Here is a 12938-nt window from a genome sequence, read left to right as displayed (position 1 = left end):
GTTAGAGCAAAGGCTTTAGGAGTCATGACTCTTCAGGGTTTTTCCTGACATGTTAGAAATTTGAACGATGTAGTAAAATCTTTGGTAACGGACAGGCATTTTTATTACTGACATTTCAGCAAGCTTCAAGCTTTTGAATAACTACCTAAAGTAATACATAATTATTTGACACAAGTGGCTTTGCTTCTGTCACGCCTAGAAAGTGCAATATGGCTGGCTGCTCATAAAACAAACCCAAAGCTTCCTTGTATTGCTGCTTTTTATATATTTTAAACTAACATATGATCATGACATTGCTCTGCAGTTCTCTGCTGCTTATATTTTAAGTTGAAATCTCGTTTTTGTTTCAGATTCTCCTTCTTCTGTGGTTAACAAACAGCTTGGATCCATGTCACTTCATGAGCAACAGGGTGCGTGTGACAGGAAATGCACTATACCCAGCCATAGTTGATTGCAATGCTTCCTTTTAAAATTGCCTTTCATGATGATAAACAGTGTAAAAATGCTGTTCATCTACATAAAATAGAATTCTATAAGCAGATCTGCTGGACACTCATAAATTATTTAATTCCCAATATGAGTAACAGAGTAAGGTTAATTGTTTTCAAAAGCCATCTTATTGTTAATGCGTTCAGTGGAGGTACTGTGTCTTGTGTACTCTACTGACATTTAGAATATTTTTTTCAAAATGCAAAGTAAAATGAATTCTTTAAACAGTCTTTTTTCTGAATGGCTGTTCTTGGATCAAAGTGCAAATATTAAGACTGAAGTCACCTTAAATCATATAATGCCAGATTAATTTATCTTATGCAAGAGATATGTGCAGCTTTGTTATACCTGTATACAGTTTAAGTCAAGAGCGCCTATTGGTCTTAGGTGCATCTTACCTCTGTAACCTGTTGTCCAACATCCCTTATGCTAAATAAGTATTAGTGTTTCTCTGTAGATACCCTATAGGCCGGTAGTAGAAAGAATGCTTGTGAGGTCTCTCTTTGCCCATTATTCATCAGTCTCCAAATTGTAAACAGTGAAGTGCGCCATAGGTGACCCTATACCAGCTGAACCAATGTCATCTGTAGTGAATATTTATGCTTGAATAATTAATGAGTGATAGATGGTAATTTAAAAATAGATTTCCATACATTCTGCATTATGCTTACTTCCATAAGTAGTCTTTGTAGAGATTTAATAGATCAAATCCCACAAAGGAGCTGGCTGTTTCATCGTGTTTCACATTCTAAACTAGAATGCTGCTTTGAAATCCCATTTCTGAAAAATTGTTCAGCAACTGTTGAGATTATTATTTATTTTAAGATGCCAGACCATTAGGAAAAAAAAACAAGTTGTGTTTTATATTGACAAAATATATTAATTTTATGGGATTACATTTTGTGATGAAATACCCTTAAATATCAGTGTACAAATTTGCCAATTATACATGGTTCAGTAGTCTACATCACTCTAATAGCCAGGTATAGCTAGAAAACTTGATTATAATTAGTGGCCAAGTTATACTCTTTGTTCTTAACTCAGAATAAAGTATTATTTGACGAGAGTAGAAGAAACAAAAATTAGCACAGAAAGTCTGTATGTTTACTGAAGTTCTTACCACTGCAGAGAAATTGGAAAACTGATAAACTGTTCCATGAAGTTATGAATTAAGTAATAACCAGAGGAGTAATTTGCTGTTGGATTTAATCAAGTTGGATTTTTTAATTTAAACTGCATTAATTTCAATACATATTTGAATAGAAATTTCAAAAAAAGTGTAAGTAGCTAATGAAGGAAATAATACCAGTTGTAGTTAATGAAGGAAGTCCTATCAGTTCTTTTTATATATAAGTGCTTCTTATTTCTAATTCCTGTCTTTCCTTAATTTGGTACTGAATCAGCTGTCTTCTGTTGGACCAGTCTCTTTTATTGGCATCTGCATTTTAAGATTGTTTATGGGTTTAAAGAGTTTTTGATATTTACCACATGGATATAAATTTATAATACCATTATTGTGACAGTCCAGCAGAAGCTGTAAGTCCTTCCTATCCTGACAAAATTATTTCAAGTGGATTACTGTGCTCTACACTTGTTATTTTTATTGTGCTTGTAATAACAGAAGGTTAGCTTTTAGATTTGTTGCTGTGTGAAGGCAGTGTTATGACTGTAAGGTTATGCCTGAATTATGATTAAGGAGGAAATCTGAAGCCAGAGAGCTAGCTCAGTAACTTTGAAGTTCAAATGTGTGTGTGCATCCCACACCAGTGTAATGCTTCTTCCTACATACATAGAAGCCATACTGATTACTGATATATTTCTAGGTATTTCCAAGTTAGTACGGGGGTTTGGTAATTCGTTATGGCAGTGTCCATACCAGACTGTTCAGTGCCACATTATAGATACTTGATCTGGCTCAGAACAAGCTGGTTTGTCAGATGTGGCAGAGTTGGTTCCTCATGAGCAGTACTGTAAGTCCTGGGAACTGTATTGGCACACTGTGTCCCAGCTACTTAGCTCTGCATCCCAGTCAGATAAACTGGTTGAGTGTTGATCTGCATATAGAGCTTTCCAGACCTATAGTGAGCTCTGCAGGTACAAGCTCAAGAATTTCAGACTTGTGGTTTGTGCAGTTCACAGCATGGTCTGTACTGCTGCCTTCTTCAGTGAAGTGCAGTACTGCATCAGATTATTGTAGGAGTCATCTAGACAAAGTGAGTGTATGCCTTGGGCTATAGGTTAGGTTGGTCCATCCAATTATTTGATTTTTGGTCTTCCCTTAGTCATTGTGCCTTATACTGACTCGTATCTGTGTGACATTGTTCAGTCATTATTCCTCGCTAGACAGAAGGATCTCCACCCTCTCCTTCGAGTTGAGCTGCTTCTGATGAATTTTCATGTGCTAAGCCTTCCCAGAGAATTCCTAATTTCTGAAATACATTGCTTATTTTCTCCTCTTTGGATCAGTTTTTCTTCCCTCAGAAGTAACTGTCTTGTTTTCACCAAGAACATAACCTTATCTTCAGAATGTACAAAGTTGATTTTCTCATGAGATCATGGTTAGTGCTGGATAGGAATTATTTGGGAAGTTTTTTGTGAAAAGTTGTCCATTCCCTTCTTGTGGGTTTGCAAATACAGAAGTGCATAGGGCAGCATTTGAGACGTGGGAAATGAGCTTAAAGTTCCTTACAATGTTAGGTTTACAGATTGCATTACCTAGTTAAACTGGCTTTATGCACTTACCACTTTGCAGTTAAGAGACTCAATCTTTGTGAAGTTACACTTACGTAAATTCATTTTCTAAGGGGAAAATGTGTGTATGCGAGGTATTCCTTTCCGTGTGTATGAGTGGGGTTTGCTGGTTGTGTTTTTTTTTTTGTTTCGTGTTTGTTTTTAATAAGGTTATGAATGAAATTTTGTCTTCAGTTTTAAGGGTGGTAGATTAAAAATTCTTTCCTTCTGTAGGTACCTAGAGAACAGACTGTTCTTGGGAGTGTCTGTTCTAGAACAGGGTTGCTTATGAAATAAGAATACAAGTTGTTGATAGTATCTTTATTTAGATTTTACAGCCAAACACATTAAATTTTCAGGGTATTTTTGAGGAATTTCTAATAGAGTTCAGTAAGGCATTGACAGGCTACCACTTTCTCTTGGAACAATTCTTACCTTACTGGAGTTTGCAATCAGATCAATGGTTTTGGCAATAGCTCTCTCTACATCACAGAAGCTGTACAACTTTTCCTCTTCTACCCTTCATTCTTTTTTTATCAATGTGAAGTAGATCTGGCCTGATGGGGTGAAACTAGTAGTGAAAGAGGACCCTGTTTCATTATGATCTAGTCAGTCTTTGGCAATAACTCTGTTCTTGAAAACAGAGTTCAGGACTTCTGGATTTTATGTTATTTCTCTAAAAGATTGTTCAATTATGTAGGCAAAGCTTACTAGATTTCTTCACAGAGGATTCCATTCAGCTTTCATTAGCAGTATTAATATAAAATGCTGAGCTACACAACTAATTCTGTTGTGGTTTATTATCAGATTCTTGTCTCATCTGTCTTCTTAAAAGTTTTTTGTTCTTACTAGTATTTGATTTTGTGCACTAAAAGCTAGTTAAAAGAAGAAACTGACCCAATCCAAATTGTATCTCACGTTATTGTAGATAGTTATTACACAATATAGTTTAACAACTATTTCCAGAAATTTGTAAAAATAATTTCTCAGTCCATGTCCTCTTTGCTTAAATTTGCTTACACCAATTCTTCTGACTTTTTGAGTGTGAATAAGTACGAGCACTCCTTCTACAGTAAGTGTAGAGGACAGTCATGTTAAGATTTTAAGACAGGAAAGCACTGTTACGATAATGTGATCTGAGCTTTATAACACAAGCCTAATAGTCAATTAGCTTCATTACAGGGCAGTGATTTTTAGGTACTTTGGTCAGTAATATTAACTAGTTTTGTGCTGGAGCAAGTGTTGCATAGCAGTATCAAGTTACAGTGTAGTCATTGTTTGGTGGCTGTCTTGGACAATTCAGGAAGTTGCTTTTCTTTACCTGCCTGGGTTCCCAATTCAAAGATATGTTTTCTCAGTGCGTATTGAAAGAAAGGAAAAGTCAGCTATGTTATTTTTTACTCTTTCAGTGTCCAGCTCCTGATAACTTGTGCGGTATGTTTGAGTGATCAGTATTTGCTTAGGAAGGGATGCTCAAAGTTTGAACAGAAGTTTATACTAAAAGATGTTCATGGATAGATTGCCAAAAAATAGAGAAAGCACCTGTTTAGTTGAGAAAGAGCATGTAATTTTTTTTCCAGAAATATCTGCATGTGCCACTAGAATATTTCCTGACATTTGTTTCTTTTCTTTCTCAGTGTATTTCAGGAAATGGAAAACTTGCTTTTGATCAGTTTTGTTTTGTTTTTTTTTTTTGCTCTACTCTTAAAACAAGTAGAACTGGAAACTTTATTTTAGAGAGTCTATGATCTTGTTGTTGCATAGAATGAGGTCTATGCCCTATGTATAATTAGGGTCATGGTTGTAATTGGTTAATCCTCATCCACATAAAATTATTTTATTTTTTTGTATGGTTTTTGTGTTTTGGTTTGGTTTTGTTTTGATTTGATTCCTCTTCAGAATATGTAGAAATAAATATTTAAAGTTCTTTGGTGCAGCCGATCACTGCTCTCATCTTCTGAGCAGGCTTCTGCCTGTCAGCAATTTAAAAATATGAGCATTGATTGTTTGGTTAAATGCTTATGTTCTGTTTCATAAATCCTGTAATTTAATTGTATTTTTAAAAATAAATATTCTATGGTAGTATCATAGCCATTACTGTTTTAATAAGTGGGGGAATTAGTAGGCTTGTGCTTAAATGTTAGATTTTAATTGATATTTCCCAAAGATGATCTAAAGCTTTTTCTGTATTCTAAGTGTCTGTGTGCTATCAGTACTGCAGGTATACTTGTAGTCAAATTTCTGTACTCTGTAAATGACAGAAAATATGGTATGCTTTTGCCCAAACAGTCCTGAGGTAAAAGGTTCAGCATTCATGACAAGTGAGACTACATAGTCTAATTAGCAGTCATTTGAGTGATGCCTAATACTAAGAAAACTCTCCTGAGTTCTGAGAGAATGGCACCTCTGTAGTGAGGCTTAACCAGGTGGTACTTTCCATTAACTATTTAGTATTGCCCAAGGCCATCTTCAGTATTAATGGCAACTATGCCATGCATATAGATAGGCTGTGGTGATTCATTCTATTCAAGGGTGGTGCATGGATAGGTATCATTGAACAGTTCTGTTCTGAAGTAGACCACTGAACATCCTTAAAACTATATATGCAGCAGAAGCTTGGGAGACTTGCAGTGGTTTTCTATTTTATTCACTTCTGTTGCTTTTGGATGTCGTGGATAGTTCATTTTGCAAATACTCCTTTTCTACTTACAGTTGCTATAATACGAAAGGTTTTTTAAACCCAAAGCTCTCAGAACATGAATTTACAGTGGTTTTATGACAAATAGCTGACAATTTAAAGCAGATCTAAAGATACTTGTAGTTGACTAGTTTGTAAGAAGGAAAAAAAAAGAGGGTAGTGATTTTTCTAGACTGATTATGTCTAGATCTCATAATCTTATATATGTATTTAATGAGAAAAAAAGACTGAATACCACTTCCAAAAACACTTACATTCTTAATATACTTGATAGAAAAGGGATCTGCTGATAAAGGATAATATTGTGTGTAAAAATATCTATCTGCAATTTTATTTACCTGCATGTTTACCAGCATCTTCTTTGTTTGCTCTTATAAATACAAATCATTTTAGACCATTTTTAAAGCATTGCAAATTTAATGTGTTTACTCTGAAACTTTTTAACATTTTGCTTGGGCTGTAAGAGCTCTTAAATTGATATACTACATGTTACTACCACATTTGGCCTTTGTTAAGATAATTAAATGAATCTTCAGAATTATAACAGCTTTATTTATATTACTGATTGCAATCCAAACTTTATCAACTCTGTATTTACAGAGAGTGATAAGCCACGAACAGGAGCGGGTGAACCAGTTTTAAGTTTGCACTATAGTACAGAAGGAACAACTACAAGCACGATAAAGCTGGACTTCACTGATGAGTGGTAAGAAGTTAATTTTGGTTCTGATTGGTTATTTATCAGCACATATCACTAACAGTTGTCTGTCTTAGATACAGATATTTTTCCATATGGTATATCTATATTTTTAGGTGTATATAGACAATTTGAAATGGCTTTAGTTGTTAATACATTCAGAACATAAAGAACATACTTTAACATTAAACCTTCATGCAAAAGGGTGGCTTTTTTTTTGTGATACTGTGAATCTTTTTAATTTGAAACATGTTATCTTCATCATACTCTGGCATAAAATCAGTGTTCACTATCTTAGTAGGGTAGTACAGTGATGGAAAGGTGGTCCTGGGGCTAACTGGCCTGACTGACTTGGTTTTATATCAAAGTCTATGACTAGAGCATCTCAGGATCTCCCAAAACAAGCACAATCTTTATTTTCTCTCCTCTTATTTCTATTTCTTTGCTTATGTTTTCAAAATTATTGTAGAAGATAGTGAGTAGAAATGCTTGCTGCATTTGTTACATGGCTGGAGAAAAAAAAAAACAAAACACACAAAAACCAACCAAACCCACCAGATTTAGTTACTTTAAAGTTCTGTGGCTGTAGACATAAAACATACACCTTGCCCATAGCAGTTTGGAAGCTTTAAACAGGGCTCTGTATGTTTTCATATCTGAAATACTACAACAGTTATGTTCAACCAGTTTATCAGACTCTTTTTCTGTTTAGAGACCAAATCAAGCTTTGACGGAATTTTGCAAATGTTTTGCTTATTTGTTCTAGTTGGGCTTTTTAATGTAATAATAAAATATTACTACCACTGTATCACAGAAAACAAATATTATTAAACATTGACACTTTGTTTCTGTGTTTATTTTAGAACAAAATTTGAAAATTGCATTTTACACTTTAAACAGTTAATGACATAAGTGATGCTGAAGATGGTAAATGTGCATGAACAGCTGCCTCAGAAACAATATTAAGAAAAAATAGGGTGAACAGGAAATGTAGATTAGGGACAGGAAAATTACCTGTTACAAAAATCTGTAATTGTGGAAGTAAATACTACTAGTAGTGAAAACTACTAAAACTTAACTTGACATATATATTCAGTCTAATAGCAGGTATTCTACCAAATCTCTTGGGCCAAAGGGTAGCACCATGTGAATGACAAGCATCAAATATACTATCAAAGGAGAATGAAGGAATAAACATCATGATCTTTTCAGACTAATGGTAGCAATATTCAAGGCTTTAGGACAGAAAAGTGTATTAAAATAAGCAGAACATGGGAAATAGATTAAAATTGGGGAAGTAGAATGCACGTAATTCAGTACCTCTTATTTGACAGAATAATGGGTTATAGAAATGTACATGGTGTAATAGAGAAAAACTGTCTGAATTTCCATAAAGTATTTGATACTTTCCTGCATTATGAACTTCTATTCAGGGTGGTGATAGATCAATAAAGAAACTGAACGTAGTGGTAAACTAAATTAATGGAGCTTTTGTAGTGGGTAGTCTAATGTGGGTAGTGAGAGGAAGGAGCATTCTGTAGTGGAACAGAGTTGCATGGCATTGTCAGTTCAGAGGCTAACTAAAAATATTGTTCCAAAGAATACAATAATTAAGTAGGATGGAGTTCCATATAACAAAATGATGCAGTTGAGGACAAACATCAAAAATCTGCTCTGAAATTTAGGTGTTGTGAAAATTAAATGCAGAAAGACATGGACCTACCAGTCACTTCATTCTCAATATAATGCAGCTACTCGAAGGGCAGGTATGATCCTAGATGTTACCAGCTGGGAAACCTCAGCAAAGAATGAGAATTGCTGGTGCTGCCGCTCAACTCTGCTTTGCTTTGTGACTTAGAATGCTGTGTGCAAACTTTGTCGTGCTTTCAAGAAAACTGATTCAAATTGGCAGGGATTTAACGAAGGGTTATGAAGGGAACTGGGGAAACAGAAAACCTGCTATGGAATCAGACTGTAGGGCTTAATGCAACAAAAGCGCAAGATGTTATTTGGCTCTCTCAAAACCATCTTTTTCACATAACCGCTAGTGTGAAAAATAACACTGAAGTAAAAATTAAAATGCCTCAAAACATACAGGAATGAATATACCTAGAGAATTTTATCTGAATCAGATTTTAAATTGGGTTGGTTAAGATTATGCATTAGTGCTCAGCGACAGTTGTAATGACTTTAGTTCTTTGAACACTTATGCTTGTAAAAAAAAGTGTAAATAGTGTAAATCCTTCTAAGTTCTAACAATATTTTGAAAAGCAATGAACAAATCCTTTAAAGGTTCTGTGATGCAGAGGAATATGGGGTGAGCAGTGATGGACATAATAAAAGAAAATTTTGATTTTGCTGTGAAGGTTGTTAGTTGTAGTTGCTGCCAGGAGCTATTGAATTGTGAGGTTTCAGTGAGAATGGTGATGATGGGTAGGCTGTGCTACTGTAAAGATCTCATCTATTTATATTCTTTCTAAATTTCATTTTTATTTTTTACATGTTATGTTGCCAGGAGCAGCACAAATTCAAGCTCTAGAGGAAGTGGAAGTCATTGCAAAATTGAAGGCCAAGATGACTCTGTAAAAACAAAAGCTGCAGAAGAATCGGGGCCTGAAGATGAAGAAACAAGTAAGATACAGCATTATTTCTGTAATGCTAAGGTAAAAATTCGGCTTTTGTATGTCCCTGACTACCATTGAGCAAAATGGATTTCTCATATACATGCATATGAAGGCAGAATACAGCCATAATAGAACATGAAATTTTTTAGGAAAGAAAAAGGTACCAATCTGAAATAGTTGCAAATAAATATAAAGAAAATAAACTTGTCCTCTCTTCAGTTCTAAAACCCTTGTTCTTTTTTCTTAAAGATGTACGCTGCCCCAGTTTGTATAGAAAAATAGAAAACTGCATTTTGAGGTCATAAATGAATACTAGGTATTTTGTTACATTTCTTTCAAGCTTTCACAGTATTTTGTCACACATGGTTGTCTTGCTCAATTTATTGCCAAAAGGCAAATGACTGGTTCCGGCAAAATCTTTGTCTTCTTAAATCCCTTTCAATAAAGGGATAACTCAATTTCTGTCTTCAGAAATAATAGTTTTCAGTAAGCAATCAGCTGCTTCAACATTATTAAAGCTTTTTTTTTGCAGCTAAAGTTCTCATAGCATAAGATATTAAGATATTAAGGACAAAAAAATAAATACTTCTTTTTCTTTGTTAGTATATTCACCTGGGCAACTAGATCAATTTATATCTATACACTGACTTTTATTAGTATCAGATTGATATCTGGGATTACAGTAAAATAATACATGGACTTCGGAAAGAATTGATCTAGGAGTCTAGTACCTAGTCCTAGTATCTAGTATCTAGGAGTGCTAGTATCATTTAGATTTGCTTATGTTATAGATGTGCATCTAAATGAAATTGTGATTTACTATAAAGTTGTTTAATTTAGGAGTTCCTGATGCATCTCCCAAGGAAGACGCAAGTGCTGAAGAACCGAAAACTACAGATGAAACTGTAGAGATGACAGAAGCATGTATGTATCTGTACTCTTTCAAGTATAGTTACATGAAGAAGTAGAGAATGAAAAACTAAATTTTCAGTATAATCTCTATATGCATAATTTAACTTCTGTGATCATTTATAATGTCTTCTGAAATAAGTTAGAATCATTAATGGTATGACTTATTTTCCCCAATATTTTCTGTTAGCTGTATCAGATAAACCTGGTCCTGAGCATTCTGGAATCCATCCAGAAGAAAATGACCCCAGTGTTGATGATGTCTCTGGAAATGTAGAGGAAGCAGCCTCCTGTGAAAAAAGTGTGAATCAAGAAATGTCAAGTCAAAGTATTGAATCCACTGCCAACTCACTTGCTGTAAACAATGAACCTCAGCCACACCCAGAATCCTCAGGGCTTGCACCTCCAGACGAGTCCTCTACTAGGACCTCAGCTCTCCAAGAAACTGATGATAGTGATGATGATCCTGTTCTGATCCCAGGGGCAAGGTATCGAGGAGGACCAGGACACAGGTTAGGGGAATACCAATTGCTGTTCCTGCTTGGCAAAATTTATTTTTTATTTATGGAATATCTAGAAACCCATGCCTTATATCCTTAAATAAAATAAATTATTCTTTGACAACTAGCCAACAGATTGATGGCAGAGTCTAATTTGCCAATATGTAAGATATTGATATATATAGAAAGAGATATATCACTATATTTTCCCTAGGCAGGCAAGTTCCTACAGATCTAATACCTGCTCTCTGCCTGCTGAGTACCCCAGTGCTAAATATTGGTAGTTCATTTTTTAACATTCTCCCTTTAGTGGGAAATACAGAAAGTTCATAGATTTGCATACAGGTACATGTTCTTTTAACCCTACCTTAGGTGTTCTTCAGCAAAGCAAGAGCTTGTAACTGTTGTTCAGCAATGCTGTGTTTGTCTGTAATACATACATTAAGAGCAACGTGTTCAATTTTTCATTCATTTTTTTTTTCTGAAGGAGAAACTCTTAATACTTTTTCTTTTGTTGGTTAATATCACAATGTACAGCAGTAAAACAAAAAGATTACTGGTTGTTGTGATTAATAAAAGACACATTTAGTAAGCTTGATTTTTTTTTTTTTTTTTTTCCTTGTAAAATATAGCTGTACATACTTGCTTGATCATTCAGTAAACACCTGATTTGGTGTTGCTGGTTTAATACCTTTGTTCACTAAATTTGATACTTGGACTTTGTAAAAGCTGTAATAATTATTTAAGCAACATCTTTATTCTTAGACTTAAGAGAATACCTCCTTTACTTGTTTCAGGTCTTATGTAACATAGTGTCAGATGCTTTACCTTTACTCCTATTCTGTTCAAAGGCAGCGTTAATCTTGATAGTAATTTCTTATGATAGCAATGCAAAATCCTTACAGGAAGCATTACAATATGTATTCATTAAAAAATCAGAAGGAATTTTATAGTTGTGTTTAGAAAAGATTTTGACTAATATGCAGTTATAAAATAAAAAATCATAAGCCACTACATTGTCAGTAATGACAAAAATAAGTCAGTGGTTGCTTATTTCATGAGTAATTCTCTTCAAGAAATGACAGTTTTTATGAAAGCCAGTATATACAGATTCCATCATAATCCATGAATTTTCCACGCAATACTAAGTAATTGTAGGTAAATACCTAATGGCAGAACTAGTTTCCACTACACCACCAATATTTATTATGATCTAATAATTGAAAAGCAAGCTGTGAAAGAAACGTGCAATTTTAATCACATTGTTTTCAGGCAGGATTCTTAGCTTCTCTTCATGCACCTTATGTTGTCTCCATGATGTAATAATCTTCATAGTAATGTAGTAAGAATGATACTTCCAGGTATCATATAGCTGTTAACAATTTCCCACTAGTGAGTATATTTTAGAAGAAGTTATACTTCATCTCACATGCTTCTTTTTCTCCTTTATGTACAGCAAGATTTCTTCCTCTAGCAGTTTAAATTTACTATATAGGAAAGATCATTCAAGCAAATTAATGATACTATTAGAATTCTTTATGCAGCCCCCCTGTTCTCTTATTCTTCCCTCAGATTTCTGACAAAAGTTGCTGTGTTGTCAATACTGGTTTAGGATTGCCTCCAGGCTTTCATTACTCAGGTTTAATGCTTGACCAGTTCATTTTGTTCTGCTTTTGTGTGTGTGTGCAAGCAGCAAATTTTTCTAGTTTTAAGTTCTGAGCAGTCAAATTATTTACACTACATTCCCTCCTTCCATTTTCAGGAGTTTCTAAATACCCTCTGAGCTACTGAAGTAAGACATCTTGTGTGTGATCAAAGGAATTTGGATTTCCAGAGGGAAAACAGGCACTGATGGTCCTAAAGGCTAGCTATAAGCCCTCTTAGTATTTATATCCTGTATGAAATAGAGTGAAAGGACCTGAATGTCCTCTCTACTACTACTGTGAATTCCTTTCGTAAACTGATTACATTTATTTAAACTCCCTCTGGCTCATTAACTAGTGGAAAGATACCTCAAAACATTGTTGCTATAATGGATGTAAATTGACTAAAATTAGTAATTTTGTTTTGTGCTAAGATACAGTTTCGATTGAAATACTTTTTCATGCCCAGTACATATCATTTCAGTGATGTTCATCCTGTCCATTTTCAGCCTATATCTCACTAGACTGATTGCCAAGTTTTTCTCACTCTTAGCAGTAAAAAAATTGTGGTTTTCCTTCAGTCATGCTGATTCCTGTCTGTTCTCCTCCATGTTCCACTTATTTTGTGAATATGGTAGACCAGACTTT

The 12938-nt window shown here is 34.5% G+C and overlaps 1 protein-coding gene and 1 long non-coding RNA gene across 7 annotated transcripts in view; both read left to right on the top strand.

Moving 5' to 3' along the window:
- DCAF6 (DDB1 and CUL4 associated factor 6) overlaps positions 1-12938 on the top strand; it is an 84546-nt gene that overhangs the window by 50430 nt on the left and 21178 nt on the right. For 4 of the 6 annotated variants that reach the window (XM_062631095.1, XM_062631092.1, XM_062631097.1 and 1 more), the window contains 5 exons: positions 351-410; positions 6518-6623; positions 9130-9245; positions 10079-10162; positions 10338-10659. In XM_062631095.1, the coding sequence (XP_062487079.1) occupies positions 351-410; positions 6518-6623; positions 9130-9245; positions 10079-10162; positions 10338-10659 (688 nt within the window). The remainder of the gene's footprint in view (positions 1-350; positions 411-6517; positions 6624-9129; positions 9246-10078; positions 10163-10337; positions 10660-12938) is intronic. The other 2 variants (XM_062631096.1, XM_062631094.1) reach the window with 1 other exon arrangement.
- Positions 419-6405, top strand: LOC134170054 (uncharacterized). Its single transcript, XR_009967105.1, has 2 exons — positions 419-3604; positions 4027-6405. It is a non-coding gene; the product is annotated as an uncharacterized LOC134170054 (long non-coding RNA).

Source organism: Pezoporus occidentalis, unplaced genomic scaffold, assembly GCF_034315485.1.
Source record: "Pezoporus occidentalis ecotype Australia unplaced genomic scaffold, CSIRO_AGI_Poc_V1 ctg368, whole genome shotgun sequence".
NCBI classification, from domain to species: Eukaryota; Metazoa; Chordata; class Aves; order Psittaciformes; family Psittacidae; genus Pezoporus; species Pezoporus occidentalis.
This window is presented reverse-complemented; position numbering and strand designations above follow the sequence as displayed.